The sequence below is a fragment of the Tursiops truncatus genome, chromosome 4 (genome assembly GCF_011762595.2).
Source record: "Tursiops truncatus isolate mTurTru1 chromosome 4, mTurTru1.mat.Y, whole genome shotgun sequence".
NCBI classification, from domain to species: domain Eukaryota; kingdom Metazoa; phylum Chordata; class Mammalia; order Artiodactyla; family Delphinidae; genus Tursiops; species Tursiops truncatus.
Genome location: NC_047037.1, coordinates 76,178,745 through 76,201,155, shown reverse-complemented (window position 1 = coordinate 76,201,155; position 22,411 = coordinate 76,178,745). Strand labels below are relative to the sequence as shown.

The window sequence follows — 22,411 nt, the reverse complement described above, 5'->3', positions numbered from 1 at the left end:
GTAAGGAAGATTTTTCCCAGAGTGCAAAACAAAGGTCTTACTCCACTCCCAGAATAGAATACTATACCGGTCCAGCAGCACGTGGTTAGTGGTATAGACCAGTGACTTGTGTGTTTTCCTTTCTCCCCTTTCGAACTGGGAGTTCTTATTGCGGTTTTCCTGCTCCCTCGCATATCGTTGTGTAATGAATGTATTAGGAAAATTACCTTGCCTTTAAGCTTTAAGAAAGTACTGTCTGGACTTGAGGCTGATGATAAGCTAAGATGAGACTTTGTGACAGTCTTCCTTGGGAGGATGGTGTGTGTCTTAGCTACTTGGGGAAGAAACATGTGCACAGATGTTGGGTAGGCAATTAGCAGTGTCTACCACAGAAATGAAAAGAGGGCACTCGCCGGATTTGAAAAATATGAGGATTGTGATGTTCTTAGAGTAGTTTAAGTCGAAATAGGAGGGGCAGGGGTGGAGTGCAGAGATGCCAGTTACAATGGGTTTAGGAGCAAATGGAAGTCGTGAATTTTTAAGATTTTGCCAGTGAAAGGATCATACTGATCATCGCTTTCCTGGTTACACTCCAAGACTTCTTGGTGGGGATTCATTTATCAATTTTTACCCCCAGGTGAAAAATTGTTCAGGTCCAATTTTTACCCTGGGTACTGCTTATGTTTTCTCTGGGGCAAAGAGATCATTTCCAGACCCTTTGCTTTCCAGAAATCAAGCCTTGGAGTAGGCTCTGCAGCAAGGATCATGCTATGTATTTGAAAGGTGAAGATCAAAAGCGACATATTTAATGGACCAGGCAAAATCAAGCTGCCTCGCTAGTATCCTCCATGATGATTACTAAACTTCTTAGCTTCTTATGGAGAGATTTAAAAGAGAAAATATAGCAGTAAAGTATGAAATATTTTTGTACAGCTGAGACATAGAAGCTACTACACGTAGAACCCCCATAACTAAGGTGATGCCTAATTCATTCGCTGGCAGCTACTGGAAATGAAGAGGATGGAAGAGAAAAGACCAGGGCTTCCCTGGTGGCGCAGTGGTTGAGAGTCTGCCTGCCGATGCAGGGGACACGAGCCATGGCCGCTGAGCCTGCGCGTCCGGAGCCTGTGCTCCGCAACGGGAGAGGCCACAACAGTGAGAGGCCCACGTACCGCAAAAAAAAAAAAAAAAGAGAAAGAACCAACTTTATTATATTCAGGAAAATGCTCTTTTAATTAAGGGAGGAAGATTGTTTGGTAGTGTTGATAATAATTTCGTTGAGATAAGAAAAAAAAAAAAGCTCCAGGGTGCTCTCTGCAGATAGGACACAAACACAGAAAGGGGAAAAACAGTGAACTGTAGCTCTTACTGCAAACACTTTCATCAACATAAAAGCCACCAGCCACAGTATACGTGAAGGAAAAATTTTAAATATGACCCTTTCCAAATAACTTTACCACTAAATCCCAGCTGTAAATGACCCCCTTACCAAAGCAACAAATGCTGTTAGTGGTCAGTCATCTGCTGATGTCTGCTCACCAATTCCCGCATAGAGTAACCCCGATTATGAGGGACTGACACCTACCGCAGGGCACGGAGTACATTCTGTGAAAGCCGACTCTGCATACCATTTTGCAGAACTGGTGTGGGACTTGCTGAAACAACCTGTGGCTCACAGGTTTCCCATGGGTTCTCTTTTCCATCATTTTCTTCCTTCTCTGGAAGGCAGCCATGAGAAGTGCATTGTCTACCTTCTCCACCTACAGCCCAAGGAAATGAAAAACTGAAAAAGAAACTGGAGAACTGCTACTTAAATTGCCTGCTACTCTGCTTCAAAAATAAAGGCACTTATGTGCATATTACTTTGCATGTGATTTGCTTTTCACATAAAGTTGCTAAGAGTCTCTCCTGACCCCAACCCTCTCCTATTTTGACTTCTATCTCTTCAAAATTCCCTGTCCCTCTTCGATAAAAATTCCCTGAGCAATCATTATGTGATAGCTGGTAATGAAATGGTCAACTGCAGACACAGTCTTTGCCCTGTTAAAGCTCATAGTTTAGTGAGAGCTAAAAATAGGTAAATAATTATAAGTGTGATAAATGCTATTGCGTTTCTTTTATTTTGCTTCAAGACAGGCAGATAGCTTATCTCTGAGTCTTGGTCTATGCTTCCGTACATCCTGACATCATGTCTACCACTTGATTCCAATTATACCTCTCATACCTGCCCATCCCTGCCCTCCTTTCAGACTAATTCCTAGGATTCCAGGTCATTGAGCAGCTAGCTTAGAGACATTAGCAGGGGAGTTCTTCTTTTGGCTGTAGCACCAAGTGAGAGCAGATAAGTCAAATTCTTCCCTTAATTAAGTATACCTTTATAACCCACAAACCACAGTCTTCAAACTGTTTCTTTTGATCCTGAATTTCTCGAGTTGAAATCTTCAGGCATTTCAAAAATGCATTTTCCTTCATTGGATTCTGGTTTTCTGGTTGCTGATCAGTCTGCTGCCCTGAAAATGGGTAACATAAAACTTTGTCTCAGTGCTCTGTGAGAGGGAAAGGTTTGTAAGGAAATTAAATGAGGGAATTCCCTGGCGGTCCAGTGGTTAGGACTCAGTGCTTTCACTGCCGGGGCCTGGGTTCGATCCCTGGTCGCGGAACTAAGATCCTGCAAGCCGTGCCACGTGGCCAAATAAGTAAATAAATAAATAAACAGAAATTAAATGAAACAAATTATAAAAACTTGGAGGAATATATAAGCAGTTTAACTTGTATGCCTCATATGTTTAGGACATGCAAGGACAGCTATAATACCATGAGAAGTCATAGGATAAAATAGGGGGTTAATAAATCTGTCCTCAGGACTTCCTTGGTGGTCCAGTGGTTAAGACTCCACACTTCCACTGCAGGGGGCTCAGGTTTGATCCCTGGTCCAGGAAGTTCCAGATGCCGCGGGGTGCGGGTAAATAAATAAATAAATAAAATAATCGAGCTCAAGAAAAAAGTTACATCCCATGGGAGGCAGAATCTCCCACAGAATAAATAAATAAATAAATAAATTTGTCCTCAGATGATTTGGATTATGAAGCTGAGGGGATAAGAGAAAAAAGAGCATTAATATATACTCCCCCCATCAATGCTGTAATGATGATATATAGTTGTATTGCTAATAGGAAATGTTTGTATTTCTAGCCAGGATGCCAATCAACAAAAAACATAAGCATAAGAAAATGTTAAGGGGTGATGGAAAATGGTATGACATTTATGTAATACTTCAAAGTTTTCGAAACAGTTTTGTATCTCTACCTCATTTGGGTATTACAAACCACCACTGAAATAATTAACACAGTTTTACAAATAGGGAAATTGAAACTCAGAGAAGTTAAGTGACTTGCTCAATATCACAAAGTTAATAAGTACAGATCCAAGATTATAAACCTGGCTTTCACCAGTGCTTTCTGTAAGGGGCAAGGCAGAATATTTAGTATATATGTTATTCATAGGCCACCCAACCAAGAACAAAATTTGGAGATTAATAGTTTGTGGTGTCATGTCTTTCCTCCCTTCCTTCCTTTTCCCTCTTTTTCTTCCTTCTTTCCTTCCTTAACTTCTTTCCTACTTTACATTCAAGGGACAACCTATTATTGCCCAAAGGAGCTCCTTACTGGACTAAATACACAGATGGACATATGAAAACACCAAAAAAGGCTTCTTTTCTTTCAGTTTACTTTCCATTTGACTTAAGACCAAGTATACTAAAATGACCTAATCCCTAGCACATTATCTAATTGAGTGGGCTCAATTTAACCACAAAAAGCAGATGATAAATTCAGAGAAACTTATAGAGGGCCAAGCTGTAAATCCAGAAAGCAGGAAAGCAGGAGGAACATAACTCCATAGCAGAGGAACACCAAAGCCAAGACATTTCAAAGAGACTGTAAATTAAATCTGGAGAGCAATAGCTCACATTTATAAAGTATAGTATTAGAGTTCAGTTCTCTTGAGTTCAGCAAACATTTACTGAGCTCCTATTACATGCCAGGCACTGAGCTGGGCACCGGAAACTCAAAGATCCACGAAGTCCTGCCATCAGAAACACTCACCAGGAAGGATTAAAAGAGAACCATAAAAGAGGAGCATATGCCTAACTTCTATTATTTAAAACATACTGTTCTGGTGGATAGCTGATGCTCCCTGTAGTAATAACTCATTTGAAAATTACCCATTTTGGGTTTGCCCAGTGGCGCAGTGGTTGAGAGTCTGCCTGCCGATGCAGGGGATGCGGGTTCGTGCCCCGGTCCGGGAAGATCCCACATGCCGCAGAGCGGCTGGGCCCATGAACCATGGCCGCAGAGCCCGCGCGTCCGGAGCCTGTGCTCCGCAACGGGAGAGGCCACAACAGTGAGAGGCCCGCGTACCGCAAAAAAAAAAAAAAAAAATTATTCATTTTGTTAATGTAGATCTTAACCTGATTAAGAGGGGGTGAGTCTCTATGAACCTCTGAAACGCTGCTGTAGAATAATATGCTTAGTCATCAACTGCCAAAAAATGCCACCTTGCAGCAGAGCAAGGGACTTAACATGACTAAATTGCCAACAGCTAGGAGAATGGGCCAACTTTACGAATGCAGTTAAAGTAATGCCACAAGCATTACAGGACATCAGTGTTATTTTCTACCTTGTTGTCTTGAGAAGTGTCAATGTCAGTTTAAACACCCACATTCACTATGTTTTAAGAGCTAAGTAGAAATCATAATCTTGGGTCTCATTCTTAAGTATTGTTTTTGTCCATGTTTTTTGACATTGGGTTTTCTGTGGACTATGGATACAACATTTATTGCAAACTCCCACTCACTTCGACCATATCTGCCTGAACTATTTTTACAAACACATGGTGAAAATAAGACGTTCTCTGAAGTTTTACATCTGAATTTTTGCACTAAAGTCACTCTCCATGTTACAACCAGTGATCTTTCTAAAATACAAGTCTGACCTTGTCTTTGCTTAAAATCATTCAAGGCTCTCCATTTGTTTCAAGAAAAACTCTGAATACTTTCATGTGATTTATAAAGTCTTGCATAACCTAGGCCCAGCTATGGTCTGATTTCCTGAAAGTTTCTTTCTTTGCCTTACTAACTCCTACCTATTCTTCACTTCTCCATTTGTGACACATCCCCTGCGAAGCTTTCCCCTTACCTCCCAAGTCTGGGTTAGGTGCCTCACCTAGTTGTTTCCAGAGCACTTTCACCTTCCTGTTCATAACTAACCTGCTTACCTCTCAGTTTCCCCAGTTAGATTTTTTTTTTTTTTTTTTTTTTGCGGTACGCGGGCTTCTCACTGTTGTGGCCTCTCCCGTTGCGGAACACAGGCTCCAGACGCGCAGGCTCAGTGGCCATGGCTCAAGGGCCCAGCCGCTCCGCAGCATGTGGGATCTTCCCGGACCGGGGCACGAACCCACGTCCCCTGCATCGGCAGGCGGACTCTCAACCACTGCGCCACCAGGGAAGCCCCCCAGTTAGATTTTGAGTGGGAACAATGTTCATCTTATCACTGTATCCCAAGCACCTAGCACAATGCTTCACATAACACGGATGCAATACACATTAGTTGAATAAATGAAAGAAATAAGCCTCAATTTCCCAAGACAGTATTTTCAATGGTATGATCTCTCAATTAGCTCTAGGGCTAAGTTGAAAGGATCTCTCCAGACCCAAATTCCCACAGTCATCCCGATGGGTTTTGCCCCATTGAATGAGTGATACTTGAGTGGACCTCACAGTACCAATGAAATTTACTCTGGTGGGAAGGCTCAAAGTAATTTTAGGGCTCCTAACGCTGTCAGCAATAAATAATTGCAATAAAACTCTATTAAAGAAATGAATTAAGTAAGTGGAATGTGTCTGCATTTGAATGCTCCATCTGCAGAATTAGGGATGTACTTTTTTTCCCTAGAGCCTGGTCTTGGGTTATCCTGGGCTTTCCTCATAATTGCCTCTTAGGCAATCCATGTCATCATCAGTAAACCCAATCGTGTGTGTGTTTGTGTGTGTGTGTGTGTGTGTGTGTGTGTGTGTGTTCATTTACTAATAATTAACCCTGCTGGTAGAAAGAGCCAAAAAACGGTTATAAAAGTTATGGCCTAACAGACCCAGCATGGTTTGCTCTCTCTCCTCTTCCATTCTATCTCTCACTCACTTACACACATGCACGCTCACGCCCAAAAGTTGGAAGGGCTGACTTTCCAACTTAATTGAAAGTTACTCACCTGACAAGCTCCAAAGGATGTGCTCCTTTTTTCTTGCCATTTCCTCTTGAACTTCACACAGCATTAGTTCAATGTTCATAACTGCCTTAAAGAGGTCAGCCTGGGCTCCTTTAATCTCTAACTGTGCTTTTCCCGGGCTGATCATCTCTGAGATAGAGACACATGAGGTTTTCTGAAGCTCAGACAAATAGTCATGTTTCTTTTTCCCGAGGTAGAGGATATGCATATCCTCAATGATGTGGTAGTCCTGGAGGGTCAGTATCCTCTGGATCCACGCTTGGGCCTCATCTATCTTTTCCTGATCGGATCCCATCAGATTGAAGACAGGAAATCTATTTTCTCTCTTCTCTCTGGTCCCCTGGGGGACTGAAAACACTATCATAAGCAACCACAGAAGGCAGGTGGGTTTTAAACCAGTACAGAACAAAACACCATAGCCACTGTTTGCCCTGAGCATCCTTAGCAGTAGCAGCCTCAATTAAGTACCTACCTCTGAGAGCTTTGCTGGGTACAAAGAAAATCTAAATGTATAGTTTACAGTCTCCTTGGGGACACAGAGTTTAGCTTATCATGTCTTGCCCCTGCTGTGTTGCATTTGTCAATTTACAGATGAGTTCACCTTGTAATCTCATCCTGGATGCTAACCAACTATTATTTCTTGCTGAATGGGATTTTCCCTAAACTCTTGTTACCACCAGGTTTAAAATCAAATATCTCTGAAAGCCATAGATAAAGCCAATTTTTGAAAAATTGGAAATTATCATAGTATAATGAAACAAAGAAATACCCATAATTTCACTACCTGGGATTCCTTTTTATGTCTTATCTGTATATGACAGGACATTTTGCACCTCCACAACCAACATTTGGAGTTTAGTGCTGCTAAACAATGGAATATTACAGCAATGAAAAGGAGTGAACTTTAACTATACGGATAAATCTCAGAAACATACTTTGAGGGGAAAAAGTAAGTTGAACACTTAATATTTCTAGGCATTATTCTAAGTGCTTTACATGTATTATTTTATTCAATTCTCACAATCCTATGAAATACGTACTATTAGTAGGACCCATATTACAAATGAGGAAACTGATTCAGAAAGTTACTAAGTAACATGCCCATAGTAATAGGACTTGTAAGTGGTGGCCAGGGAGCTGGTAGGTGTGTGGGCAACCTGACTCCAGTGCTCATACAATTCTGCTTCCCAGTGAGTGATCTCAGGACAGTAGTGGTCATTAGCATCTTTTCCCCTGATTATAGCAGTTGGGTGGTACCAGGAGCTATGAAAAAGTACCAGGACATACCTAAAAGTAGGAGGGGGAGAATGGCCTCCCTCTGGTAACAATAAAAGCCAAAGTTTTAGACAACAGTAAAAAGTGACAGAGATTCTTATATTGATGACATACTTTTTAAAAAAACGCTTGTTCTGCCTGGGAGCTTATATTATTTTTAGGAGAAAATAAAAACAATGCATGGTGATATTTCATTTATCCATCATTATTAGGAAAGAAGAGTTGTTCTTCTAGGTAACTAAATTATTGAAATCACTCAAGGAGTCTCTTCTAGCACCAAAACATAATTCACTCTAACTATTTATTAGTTAAATACTTATAATAGAAACATACTTCCCTGCCTTCCTAAATAGTTTAACTTTTCCTTAATAATCTGAGATCATCGTCATTAATCATTATTAATGTCTGTTACTGTCCTGTACTATAATTCCTTTATCGATGTCCTCAAAAATTACTGAAGTAAATGGCAACGCCTGGCCCCATTTTTCAGATTAATGATATAGGGACATTTGTATGTTCCTCTTGCATATTATCCTCTCCTAAAACTCCTCTTATCTAACTTCCCTAGAGTCACTGTGGTTTCCCAAACATGCAGTGCATTTGTTTGCTTCTGTGAGTTTTCTTCACTTTGGGTGCCCTACCCCCACCAACTCTGGCCATTGAAAATCTTGCCATCCTCAAAGCCCAACTTAGAACCATCTTGTCCATGAAGCCATTCTTGCTCCCTTCCAGTCAAAGGGCATCTCTCCCTCTTCTAGGCCAGCTTGGGAGTCTGTCCATCCTCTCATTCATTATTTATCCCCTGGCATTTGTTTAATGCTTCGTAATTTACAGAACATTTTTACATAATCTCCAGTTATCCTCACAACAATCTCTCATTATCACCATTTTACAGATAGATAAATAGGTTCATAAGAGGTGCAGTCACAGGCCAGAGCTCTTCAAGTTCCCTCTTCTTCATTTCCAACACTGCTGGACACTGAATGTCCAAAAGTGAACTCTTCTAATAAAGGGTATAAGCAAATCATTTCGACCCTAATAGAAAATAGCCTAATAGTTTCTATTGCTGGTTGAATGTCTGGTGTTCTTAACATCTATAGAACACTGTGGATTAAAAGACTATTTCAGAAGTACACATCCTAGTTGTCATGACACAGTTCCATCTCAGTCCACTCAAACTCCTCTACAGGAATGGAGTTATAAGACAAAGTTAATCCTTCTCCAACAACTACCAGGATTGGTTTAATCCAGTGATCCCCAGACCTGGTTCTGCAGCAAAACTGACCAGGAAGCATTGAAAAATATACATGTTTGGCCCAGACCCAAAGTTCCTGAATCAGAATCTGTAGAGTTGGGCCATACATATTTTTGTTTGTTGTTTGTTTTAAAGTTTCCATCACAATCCCAATGATTACTCAGGTTTGGGTAGCATTGGTTTAATCCACTTATTATTATCTGGTATTACTTAGATGTATTTTCTATGATTACTAATAAGTAACCCCATTTAGATGGCACTCCATTCAAATCAGAAAGCGTAACTGGCTTAGTAAGCTTATGGAAAAAAAAAAAATAGACATCTATTTGTGAACGAACTACCCACACTGTGGATTACCTACTTCAACTTAGCTTCTCTCTGTTCATATCATGAAACTAGACTGAGCAAAAACAGAATCATGGTCAGGTATAGAGCACATTGGTATCCAGGCAGGAGCACAATGAAACATGTTTGGCTTATTTATTCATCTTCTCCCCTCCATTAGTTCGGATGATCAAGAATAGAATGAGCCTATGATGGTAGACTCTATTTCTAGATCCGTGAGTTTCTTACTCACCACCAGGGTAATTGTTGAGACCCTGCAGCTTCAACTTATTCTTTTCCATTTCAGTGCTGAAAACCTACGAGAAGCAAAACAGAGACGAGAGTCCTAAGTGGGGCTTTTAGCCACTGTCATCAAAATCCCTCTCTCTGCCTACACTCACATACTTGACCTCATCCACTCTTTCATCCCCCATTTCCACTGCCACAAATCTAAAGCAGCCTTTAGGAAAGTCCTCGGGAACAGCAAGTGCGGCACTGCACTCTATTAGAACATGTAGGGGAAACAAGTATAGGAAAAATGGAAAAGAAAAAACAAACAAAAACACCTTAAAATCTGGCATACAAAGAAGGAGAATGTACATCCCAAGGCAAAATATCATTTCTTCATTTATTCATTCATTCATAGATATTAATGCCTTGCTAATTGCACATTAGGCACTGAACTAAAGCTGTGGATATGTCACTGAAGAAGACAGAGGAAGATGCTCTTGTAATCAATAAAACAAATTCATTTTAAAAAGTGATACACACACCATGCTTTGTTTGTAGATTAAATAAATGATCAATTCCTGTAAAGTGCTTATAATTGTACCCAGCATATTATAACTATTCAATATGTTAGCTATTGTTATAATTATTAGTATGTGACAGTCTACACACAAAGATTTATGTATATTGCCAGGTAGATCGTTTAACATAGTATCTATTTGAAAAAACTCATCTCTCCTAGGGTTTGGAACCACCATGCCCAGGGTCTTCCTTGTTTAAAGTTGATGCAATTGGCAGTAATTCTTCATTGAAAAAGATGGTAAATAACGTAGTAAAGACTACATTTTTCATTGCATCTGAACTTTAATAATGAAGTTTCTTAATCTGTAGTACTTTTTCTTCATAAATTATATTTGCAGCTGCTATTTACAGAGCAAAAAAGCCCTCAATCTTACCATGCTTATTTAGTACCTGGAGAGGTCATAACAAGGAGGGACTTCCCTGCCCTTCAAAACAAATGACATAACATTATCTGCTGATAAACAGACTAATAACAGCTGCCAAACACAACATGGATAAAAATCAGTTCTCTTACAAAGTCACTTCAAAGTCAGTGTGTGTTGCAGGGTTAGAAATCATTTAGGCAAGGCTTTTGAACTGAATGTGAAAGAAAACTGTAACTTAATCAGTATCAATAACATAGAGGGTGTGGATAACAAGCAGACAGGCTGCAAGTAGTTTGGAAAAGTAGATCCAAAGGACAAGAATTTGGCAGTTTTTCCAGCTCTGTCCACGAATGACTAACACCTCATGTGAGGAATGTGTTCCTAGTAAGGAGTTCCTTTTTCTGAGACGTGATGTCTGGCACAAGGTAGATATGCAATACATATTTGTTAAATAACCAAATGAATGACTGTTCATGGCCTTTTACAGATACTCAGTGGCACCCAGGACCCTTATCATCATGAAATACGAGTGAACACAGTATTTCAGTCAGCTGGGGAGTTATTTACTCATTGTCATCCATGAACTGGAAATTCATGAGTGTGTGAACATAAATATCACTTTATTGTGAGCTCAGTATGGGTTGGTCTTCCTGAGTCAGGTCCACTCTAGATGCCTGACAAATCCATTTTCTGGAATGTAGGGACCTTGCCAAGGTAATGCCCCCTGTGAAGAACTGTGTAAGTTGCCCTCTGATCTTTCTGAACATACACCCCTCATTGAAAGACTTATTTAGGAAGAAAAGATGTGCTTAGCAGAAGACCAGAGGTGTACACATATGTGTATGTGCACGTCATACCTCCACATGGATATAATGTAGTGTTAACATTGAAAAAAGCCTGAAGGAATGGTCAATGTTCAGGGTATAACATAAGTTACTTTGTAAGATAATCTTCTCCTTTGAGTTACAAAACTGAAAGCTGTATCATCTTTCAAGTTATTTTTTCTGTGGTTTTGCTTAGTGGTTCAGAACACAGGCTTTGGGGTCAGACCAACAGACACAGGTTGGTATCTTGGCTCAGCCACTGGATTGGTGAGTACATATTAACCTCTGGTCCCATTTGTAAAATGGAGATGACAATAGTGGCTTCATCATGGGACTGAGGGGAGAATGAAGAGAGACAGCTTCTTCTTGGCACAGTATCTGGCTGATGCAACTCATGGCAACTACTGTTATTATTAGCCCCTGGGGGAGCCCTCAGACTGTGGTTGATCTTTTCTGTATTGTTGAACCGCCATTTACATTTCTGTTTGTATGTTGAAGAGAATGAGAGCCTTCTTTTCTAGTTGTGGTTCATTCCTCTTACAGGGATGTGGTGCTTTATGGACAGTCCAGAGATGTACTCAGGGCACCTATCTGGGCCCAGTAACAGTCCTCTGCTGGGGGCGGGGGGAGGACTGGTGAACTTCATTCGAATGACAGGATGTTTAATTTTGTCAAGAAGGTAAGCTACTTCATTGGGTAATTCACCAATCTTTCAGGTCAGCTGTGGATGAGACAGTGGTGTACTGGAGCTGGCTTACACTGGCTCATGAGACCCCACTGTGAACACCTCTTTCCAATTCCTTCTTCAGTGATGTAACATGGCTAGCTTGACATCAGCAATGGAAATCAGTAAACACTACAAACCTCCCTGTGTCTAGTGAGGCAGCAAGAGGAATAAGAACCTTTACACTTGTTCCAGAAAAGAACAAGATAGAACAAGTCTGTTTCCTTGTAGGGAGAGAGAAAATGGCAACCACCCACACGGAGACAGCCTGGGAGGTGGGAAAGAGAAGGGGTAGGAGTAGGGGACCCCATAAAACTAGGAGGCTCCTTACCTTTAAGGAGCAGAGGGAAGAATAAATGCCAATAAAGGACAAAAGAGAAGCTAGGTAGTGAGGTTAACATGGCTTGTACAATGACATTCTTTACTAGGTCAGAAGTGAGCAATTTATAAAAATTAAATTTCACCAAGTTAGACCATCACCATGCTGTACAGTACTTAACAGGCCCCGTGTCTTACTCTGGAGATACTAAACAGATGTTGTTGAGTGAATGAATGAACAAACGAACTGAAGTACATTTCTAAGACATTAACTTACCTTATATAACTGCTGTTCTTTTGGGAAGATCACAAACTTTACAGTTAATTGTTGCAAATGGTGTCTGGCAAACATTAAAACTTCATTAAACATAATCTCTGCTGCTTCAGAGATTCCAGTCCCAAGGGCAGGAAAGGAAATGGAAGTTATATTTAGCTCAAGGCATTTTCCCAAGCATTTCTTCATTGCAGTTTCCAATGTCTGCAGGAAAAACACAAATTCAACATCAGCCTTGAGTCAAAAATAAGACTTCACTTACCCCTTAATCCTGCCTGTATTTTACAATGCCAGCCTCCACTATTCCTCAGGGCCATGTCCATCCCTCCTCAGAGGACAGGAAAGGTACCACTCCATAGGGGACCCATTATAGCTATAAGGTTAGATGATGAGAAATGAAAGGGCTCAGAAAGTGGTCCATTTTGTGCCATTCAGTACGTCTGAGCATCGTGATTTCCCTCAGTTTATGTAGCCTTCTCCCCAGGTTAGAGAGCCAACCTTCAGTTTATCCCCACTTACCTGCCACTTCTGGGTCAGAAGAGCTTTAATAAAAGGCTTTATTTAAAGCTCTAAATAAAGAGCTTTAATAAAAGGAGGTAAAGGTTAAAGTAAGTAAGCAACATTTATTTAATGTCATTAAGATCTGTTACATAATTTATTTTTGGCAGATTTACACTTCCATCAATGTTTCAACATTCAAACTGAATACTAATGTAGGAAGGTTATCTAATAACCTTCCTACATTATACTAATATATATTATCCTAATTACATATACTAATTACACTAATATATATTAGTTATACTAATGTAGGAAGGTTTTACTAATGTAGTAAAAACTGAGGGGTAGAGAGTGACTGGAGGACCAATTTGGGATTTGAGGGCTCTCTAAACAAGAGAAGACCAGAAATGGAGACAAAATAAAGATAGACAAAGTTAGAAAAGGGGATTAAGTTTCCCTCTCTCCACTTGTCAGTAGGTTCCCCCTATTCTTTAATGCATGTAATTTACGTCCCTCAGTTGTAGAGTCAGGCAGAAAGCTAAGCTCCACCACAGGCACAGACGCCACAGGCGATAGATTTGACTGGAATGGTATTGGAAGGGAGATCCAGGTACTCCTGGAATTTAACAGATGGCAGGAGATATGGAGAGGCTGAATCCCAGGCCCACTACTAAAAGGCCTACAGGGTCACTGGGTGCGCTGACGTGAACAAGTGTGCAGACTGAGGGAGCCCTGATGTTTCTGTGTCTATTTGCGGTAGGTCCACTTAAAATTTAGACATGGGTTAGGTGGTATTTTAAATTAAACTTCTTAAGATAACTTGTGACAGCAATACCTGTTTAGTATTTCAGGTATTCACAGGAGTACTAGAGAATGGGGATTATTCCACTTGACAATAACATTTCATGAATGTAATCACAGGATGGAAATTCAACAGACAACATAGACTCTGGAGATACAGAAAGATAAATTTATTTTGACCTTACCAGTTTTTGTTCAGAATATCCTGAAGGCCACAACACATGGTATACATATTTGCAGGGCAATTTAAATCCTTTTGTGACCAGTACCAACTGGGAATCTAGTGGTGTGTTAGTCATATTTTGGCTAAATTCCCTTTCTATTTCATCTCCTGCTGCTTGTAGAATTGATTTTGACACAGATGTAGCTCTAAGACCACCATGTGTATATACAGAATTAACAATTACATTCGTCTGAAAAGGGAAAAAAATGAACAAGATTCAGTGTTAAATTACTTTTTTTTAAATGACTAATTTAAATCTTTATTTCCCTGAAGAGCTTTGAAAAATACATTTGAAAATCCTAAATCCACAGAAATATCACTTAATAATGGATATAAAATTTCCAAAGCGTGATCATTTGACTGCCATGAATCTGTCTGTCCTAGTCAGAAATTAGGTAAAGTATGTAGATGATACAAGTTTTATTGCAAACATCTGTCAGCCCCTTGCTGGCTTATACCCCCAATATCCCAGATTCACAGCATTCTCTATGATTTGTTTTAAGCTTTATCCATAAGTGGTTTCACTCTCTGCCCCACTGTCATCACTTTTTGCTGTTTCTATGTGAATTTTCATTTTGTCTTACAGAGTGAAAATAAAATTTCTCAGGCAGTTTCTATCCCCTAAAGTTTGTGTTTTTTAAGGTAAGTAGTACATGGTGAAAGAAAGCACAAATGGGACATAAAAGTCTTTGGTGGGAAATAGGCCTCCTTCTTGGTGGGGTCCCCAGATCCCCCAATTTATCCTGATGGCTTTGGCTCCCTTTGGGGGTAACCTCGGTACTTCTCATGGATGTTAATGAATGTGTCACTTTGAAAGTGAAATCAGAATTTGCAAGTCGGGGGCATTGGCATCCTTTACAAATTTTAAAGTTCCTTGTGTTGGCAATAATTAAATACAATAAAATTTTAGTTAAAGGGATAAGTTACTCAACCAGGATGTTTCCACTTTAATTTTAAATTGGCATATTAATGATTTATCAAATGAATATTTCATCTCATGGGGTCCCCGCAGTCTTCTTTCTAATTGTCTTGCAGGCAATAAATGGCATATTTTCACTTGTGATTAAGTCTATTTGATTGTGTCCATAGGAGAGTCAGATCCAGGGGAAAAATAGAGAATATAGCCTTATATTCTTTCTCTCTCTTCCTCTGTTGCAACCCTTGCTCCCTGCTGCCCCCTTCAGTTACTCATCGGTAATTTGTTGAACACCCAGTTGCATGCCCAGAGACCAGCCCCACGGCTACAGAGATGAACAAGCCACGATTTCCACCTTCGAGCTACTCCCTGCCTGGCAGAGAAGCTGCACTAATTCAGAAGTACCTAGGTTCACTGTTACCCTGACTCTCTCCCCTCCCTGTCAGGGTCCTCACCTTTGTGCCCTATGATCCCTGGCTAAATGCTACGTTACACTTTGTATCCTCCACAGCTCCTGGCACAGAGCCATATACTCAGAATATGATTTACAGCTCCGCTTAGGTCTCCTGACTGGTCCAGCCTACTACTTTTGATCTGTCAATTCCTCTGTATCTCTCTGATCCGTCATTCTAACCACCCAGGCCTCTTCTGCCAATTTAAAACTCACATCTTCTGAAGTAATCCTTCTTGATCTACTACACTCCACTCTTGTCACAAATGTATATACTCTTAAATATGAATTCACTTTGTATTAAGACTTTTTTGTTTATTATTGCTAGGTTGCTTTAGAAATGTTCAGATGGTTTGTCTCCCTAACGAGATTTTTCAAATAGAGAATCTTTTTACATAAAAAGAATAAAATAGATTTTAAGTTCCTCAGAATCAAAGATTGTTCTATTTCCTCATGGTGCCTAAGAATAATGGCAATAATAATTATAAATACTTACCACATGCCAAGTTTTATTCTAAGCAGTTTATGTGTATTGATTCCAACTCTAAGATATAAGTGCTATTATTATCCTTATTTTACGGATGAGGAAACTGAGGATCAAACCGTAAAGTAATTTGGTTCAGGTCACCCAGTTAGTAAGTGGCAAAGCTAGTATTGAAATCCAAATGGTCTGGCTATGAAATCCATACTCTTAACCTTACTTAAGAAGATGCTTTCTAAACCGTGTTTGAAATAGTATATGCTCAAAACATACTTGATAGGTAACAAACAGTTCAGGGATACCCTTTGGGAGTGCAAGAGAATAAAACAAAGACTTACTTCCTGCATTTCAATGTGGCCCTGGACAATCTGGAGAGTCAGGTTGTTCACAACCATAGTATTGAAAAGGTCGGTGGCTTCTTGACTCACCCGGGACCCCAGCTCGTTTCTCCCTAGGATGGCTTCTGAAATGGTTTTAAAGGCAGCAACAGTAGGGTCCTCATTGCTTACCAGGTGAATTTCTTTCAAATTATTGGCTAGTTGCATGTTTTGGAAATAACGCTTGATAGTTTCCACAATGACCTGTGTACACAAATCCAGAGGGAACTGGAAAATCCCAGAGCTCAGGGCTGGAATAGCTACTGTCTCAAGGCACCCATTATGATTGACAAAATCCAAAATATTTATAATGGCTCTACGCAGTTTATCGATACATTCCTGTCTATCCATTAACCCCCACCGAGGCCCAACAGCATGGATAATGAGTTTGCAGGGAAGCTTCCCTGCTCCTGTGATAGCTATGCCACCAGTTGGAATTTTGCCACATAAGGAAACATATCTTCTGCTCTCCTCTTGGATTTCAAGGCCGCCAGCTTTCACAAGGGCCTGGGCCAGGCCTCCCCCATGAATGAGGTCTTCATTGGCTGCATTCACCACAACGTCAACAACATGTCTGGTGAGGTCATCCTTCCAGACAGATAACTCTAGCCTGGGCACCAGCATTTTTCTGAAGACTTGTAGAGACTCACTGTTACCTTCCTGGGCTGGAGAAACTAGGGTAAAGATACAGCTAAATTTTTTCTGGAGGACTTCCCACAGCTGACTCTCATTATTTTTTAAAATTTTGAAGTCATTGTGATTAATGGAAATTTGCCGACTGTAGTTTTCTCTGAGATTATCAATCTCTGGAAAGGGAGAGAAGATAAAAAATAAAGAAATGAGCAAGCGTCCCTTTGAAAAGGATGTAATTCTACTTCACACCAGGAGACTGAGCTTCTTCTGTGCAAGAGGAAAGACAAGCTTCCTCTAGGCCCCTTCCTGATTCTCCCTCTCACCTAGACCTGTAATTAGACCAAAGATATCCAAGAGTTTTCAATGGTAAGTCACCATAAAGTGCTTAGTCGTGTGCCCGGCATACAGTAAATATTCAATAAGTGGTAGCTACTATGATACAATGATGGTGGTTTAAAATTGTGCATATCAGGGCTCATAGATTTTAAAAATCTACATAAAAATGGCAAGTGTGGGAAGACCCATGCTTAAGGCACAAGTATTAGAAAGGACTTACTTATGAGTCAAAAATATGTGGAGGCTTTATTCATAACTCATTAGCCTTTGTCAGTGTCTTGGCTTGGGTTCTCCTAGGAGCTGATTCTGAGGCGGAGGTTTGAGTGTAAGTTTATTTGGGAGGTTATCCCAGAAAACACCAGGGGTGTGGGATGGGAAGAGGAGAGTGGGAAAGTGAGACAGGGAAAGGAAAGAAATGAATAAAATGGGTGTTACAAAGCAAATGAAGCTTTAACTCCACAGGGGGACAGTTTAGACCATGTGTCTCAGAATTATGTCACCAGAGGGGTAAAGGAGCTGGGATATTTGTCCAGTTTTTATCAGTCATTGGTCGAGGATGCTCCTGGGGACATAGTCCAGCACATGGGCGGAGCACTGATGATATGACAGTAAACAATTCTCCATCATACTCTAGTTTTGTAGCGCGATTTTGGTGGAATTAAAACTGATTGGCTGGGCTTCCCTGGTGGCACAGTGGTAGAGAGTCCGCCTGCCGATGCAGGGGACACAGGTTCGCGCCCCGGTCCGGGAAGATCCCACCTGCCGTGATGCGGCTGGGCCCGTGAGCCATGGCCGCTGAGCCTGCGCGTCCGGAGCCTGTGCTCCACAACGGGAGAAGCCACAACAGTGAGAGGCCCGCATACTGCCAAAAAAAAACACAAAAACTGATTGGCTAAAAATTATTTACTGCATGTGGCAGCAAGATGATGTGCTGCTCAGATCCCCCTTCAGTGAAGGGGGCAGTATGGTTAGCTGACAGCCTCCAGTTGTTAGCCCCTCAGGGCCCATCTCAGCCTTCCAACCCAGGTCACGCTATTCTCAGGGTGGCTCCCATCAATGGTTGAACAAGGCCATTGATGTCCAATGTGGGACTCCGCCAATGAGCAACCTCAGACTGGCAGAGCTTTTTTTTTAATTAATTAATTAATTAATTTTTGGCTGCATTGGGTCTTAGTTGCTGCATGTGGGCTTTTCTCTAGTTGCGGTGAGCAGGGGTTACTCTTCGTTGTGGTACGCAGGCTTCTCACTGCAGTGGCTCCTTTTGTTGCAGAGCATGGGCTCTAGGCGCACGGGCTTCAGTAGTTGTGGCTCGCGGGCTTTAGAGCGCAGGCTCAGTAGTTGTGGCGCACAGGCTTAGCTGCTCCGCGGCATGTGGGATCTTTGCGGACCAGGGTTCGAACCCGTGTCCCCTGGATTGGCAGGCGGATTCCCAACCACCGCACCACCAGGGAAGCCCGGACTGGCAGAGCTTCGCCAGGTTTACATTACAGTCTGATGGTTCCACCTGCCCAATCCAGTTTCTTCTCTTTTCCTTTTACCTTCTGCATTCCTAACTCCATCTCAGTTTCCGCGTCCTGGAGAACCCAACCTGTGCCAGTGTATTTCATGGGGTCTAGGGCATCATTATTATATGCCACTGAGAAAGGAAAAACGATGCCAACTAAACCTATCAGTGGGTAGAGAGTAGCCTTACTTCAGAGATGTGAAAAAAATGTGTGCCCTAAAACAGATTATAGTGTAGTAATTATTTTTTACTTCAATTCCCATTTCTAATCTGAGCCACCTAGAAAGACCTCTGGTGACCTCAATTACAATCACCTAAAAGCAGCAGCACATGAGTAGTCCGAGCCAACAGGCTTGTGCTTTGGTTGAAAATCTCAAGTGGGCCACCCAAGTTTAGGCAGGTTCCGTTTTGGCTCTTTTTTTTTTTTTTTTTTTTTTTGCGGTACGTGGGCCTCTCACTGCCGTGGCCTCTCCCGTTGCGGAGCACAGGCTCCGGACGCGCAGGCTCAGCGGCCATGGCTCATGGGCCCAGCCGCTCCGCGGCACGTGGGATCTTCCCGGACCGGGGCACGAACCCACGTCCCCTGCATCGGCAGGCGGACTCTCAACCACTGCGCCACCAGGGAAGCCCCCGTTTTGGCTCTTACAAGCCTTGTTGAGCAAGGAGACAATCAGTGGGTCACCTCTTATCAACAGTTTCAGTTCTAGGGCTGTGGTCAGAAGGGTCTCACATCTTGTGGGCAAAGGATAAGATCAACGGGAGCCCTAAGGGAACACATCTGCTGGTGCCACATTGCTTCTGAAGCAGTCCCCCTTCTGAGGCATATGCCCGGTCCCCACAAGGTCCTGCAGTCACGCACCTGAGCATCTGTGGGGGAGATAGTCTCCTCTGTATTCCCCTTTCTCCACTGAGGAAAGATATGAGCAAAGATTTTCTGAGACAAGAGTGGGAGTGAGGTGATCCTACCTGATTTCTCATTGTAAGCTGCTGCTCCGACACCCTGTGAAAAGTGAGAGTGGTTTAAAAAAAATTGAGACCGAATGATTTACAGATTACTGATAACAAATACCGCTTCATAAACACAAAGCAACAGAAACCTTCCTAAGAACACTGGGTTTGAGGGGGAAGGGGAACACGTTTGTTTGTTTAATCAGTGTGCCTGAGATACCTGAAATACTAAATGTTCCAGCCAACACTGACTCTACCCCGCTTCCCTAGAGGCCAATGCACTTTTAATTCTGGATGGGATGAGGGTCTGGAGATTACCACTTGAAAAGGCTCAAAGGTCACAGACCAAAATGACCCAAAACTCTCACAGGATCCAATCTCCAAAGGTTTGTGGGGTTTCTCTAGACAGAACAACATGGGGACATGAGCCTCATCAGCTACACCTCCCCATCTACCACTTTCAATTGCTTACTTCATGATACAAGCCTGAATGTGGAATTTTCAGGATAAACAAATGAGGTGCCTTTTCCCTAGTCCCTTATTTTTATTCCTCCTCCATCCTCCTCCTCCCTGCGTGCTGCAAAAGTAGAATTGTTGAATGAGTAGAGAGAATAAAAATGATACTGAGGTGACATTTTTTTAAAAATCACCCATCCTCATGTTGACTCTGTTGATTATACTAGCATATTCTGAGTCCCCATCTCTCGCATGGGGAAAGAGAAAACTTTTACTGGGAGAGTAAAACCAAATAAGTATACCAGTTATAACTGAAGACCCCAGATTTTTTGCTGTTACAGGAAGAACTATTCACGGGCTGATCAAAGTTTATTACTTATATACATTTATGCTTTTTACCTTGGAAAAGTCCATCCTCCAGGTCTCTGGGGTCTTTCAATGTTTACTCTGTTTTGTCTTTCCCAAATGTGGCGGCCTCCTTCTAGGAATGAATAGGATGTAATATGATGAGCATCTTAGGGAATTTGGTGAGAATACACAACAGGAAGACTAAACAAGATTTCTGATCTTGAGTGACTTTTAATTTCACTTGGTGAAGATGCACACATTGCTTTTGCTGCTGTTGTTACTGTTTACCCTCTATCCTTTACAGAGAGATTCAAAGAAGGGAAATAACTGTATGGGCTACAGCAGGGAAAGCTTTATGAGGAAGGTGAGGCTAGAGCCAGGCCTTAAAGGACGAAGCAGGCTTTTACATATTTAGAAGAGGATGATGATACCAAATAGTAAAACTATGCACAGCATTCAAAGAGCAATGAGGAAAAAACCAGCCTATGGGTGAGTGAAGACCCCTGAAGGTGTCCAAAGAGAGGGAACTGTGCTTATGCCTGTGGAGGACATACGTTACTGAGTTTGTGATAAATATCTCTGATCGAATTAGAAAGGGGATTGTCTGGATAAAAATCAGAGACCGTGGGAAAACATATTTTAATAATTTTTCCTTCTAACAGGTAGGAATGAAAGACTGTGAATTTTGAGGAGAATAATAATAAAAATGCTTAAAGACACCATTGCCCACACTTGTTTCCACATAGTTGCCTCTAGGCCTCTGAAATGATTTCTGATGCCTCTACAATAGGAAAATTTTGTGCGACTCTCTACAGCATCAGAGCACCATCATTCTTTCTTTTTTTTTGGTAATATTTATTTATTTTATTTTTGGCTTTGTTGGTTCTTCATTGCTGCGCACAGGTTCTCTAGTTGCGGCCAGCAGTGGCTACTCTTCGTTGTGGTGCGCGGGCTTCTCAATGCAGTGGCTTCTCTTGTTGCGGAGCACGGGCTCTAGGCATCTGGGGTCAGTAGTTGTGGCTCGTGGGCTCTAGAGTGCAGGCTCAGTAGTTGTGGCTCACGGGCTTAGTTGCTCCGCAGCATGTGGGATCTTTCTGGACCAGGGCTCGAACCCGTGTGACCTGCATTGGCAGGAGGATTATTCTTACATGTCAGGAAAAGCTGCAAGTCCAAGTATAATCCAAAAATGCAGGGAGAAGACGCATTTTTGCCTCCAGAGGGCACTGCTGTTTTCACAAAAGAAGGAAAACTGCCGCATCTGCTCCCACTGTGGGCTTCCAGTGGGTTTTTCTTTAGATGATGTTGCACTTGTTTTCTTTTTTTCTCATTATTAATTTTTATTGGAGTATGGTTGCTTTACAATGTTGTGCTAGCCTCCACTGCACAACGGAATGAATCAGCCATACACATACAGATATCCCCTCCCTTTTGTACTTCCCTCCCATCTAGGTTACCACAGTATATTAGGTAGGGTTCCCTGTGCTATACAGTATGTTCCCAGAAACCGTCTATTTTATACATGGTATCAATAATGTATATGTGTCAATCCCAGTCTCCCAAGCCCTCCCTCCCCACCCCTTCCCCCCTTGGTATCCATACATTTGTTCTCTATGTCTATGTCTCTATTTCTGCTTTGCAAATAAGATCATCTATACCATTTTTCTAGATTCCACATATATGCTTTATGATACGATATTTGCTTTTCTCTTTCTGACTTAATTCATTCTGTATGACACTCTCTGGATCCATCCACGTCTCTACAAATGACCCAATTTTGTTCGTTTTTGTGGCTGAGTAATATTCCATTGCATATAGGTACCACATCTTCTTTTCCATTCCTCTGTTGATGGACATTTAGGTTGCTTCCATGTCCTGACTATTGTAAATAGTGCTGATATGAACATAGGGTGCATGTGTTGTTTTTGAATTATGGTTTTCTCTGGGTATACTCTTGTTCAGACCAGGCTTCAAGGGCTCTGGGATAGACTTGACAGTGGCGGATGACA

General features: G+C 41.5%; 1 protein-coding gene across 3 annotated transcripts in view; it reads right to left on the bottom strand.

Annotated features, from left to right (window-relative positions):
* Positions 1-22,411, bottom strand: part of PARP9 (poly(ADP-ribose) polymerase family member 9) — a 32,204-nt gene that overhangs the window by 6,495 nt on the left and 3,298 nt on the right. Inside the window, exons 2-10 of one of the 3 annotated variants that reach the window (XM_019923197.3) lie at positions 20,457-20,538; positions 19,620-19,653; positions 16,142-16,986; positions 13,918-14,145; positions 12,434-12,634; positions 9,369-9,432; positions 6,244-6,609; positions 2,353-2,489; positions 1,565-1,739 (exon numbers count right to left, since the gene is read on the bottom strand). In XM_019923197.3, coding sequence (XP_019778756.2) covers positions 1,565-1,739; positions 2,353-2,489; positions 6,244-6,609; positions 9,369-9,432; positions 12,434-12,634; positions 13,918-14,145; positions 16,142-16,986; positions 19,620-19,653; positions 20,457-20,471 — 2,065 coding nt within the window. In that variant the 5' untranslated portion in view covers positions 20,472-20,538. Of the gene's footprint in view, positions 1-1,564; positions 1,740-2,352; positions 2,490-6,243; positions 6,610-9,368; positions 9,433-12,433; positions 12,635-13,917; positions 14,146-16,141; positions 16,987-19,512; positions 19,654-20,456; positions 20,539-22,411 lie in introns of those variants that run through there. The other 2 variants (XM_073804173.1, XM_033855766.2) reach the window with 2 other exon arrangements.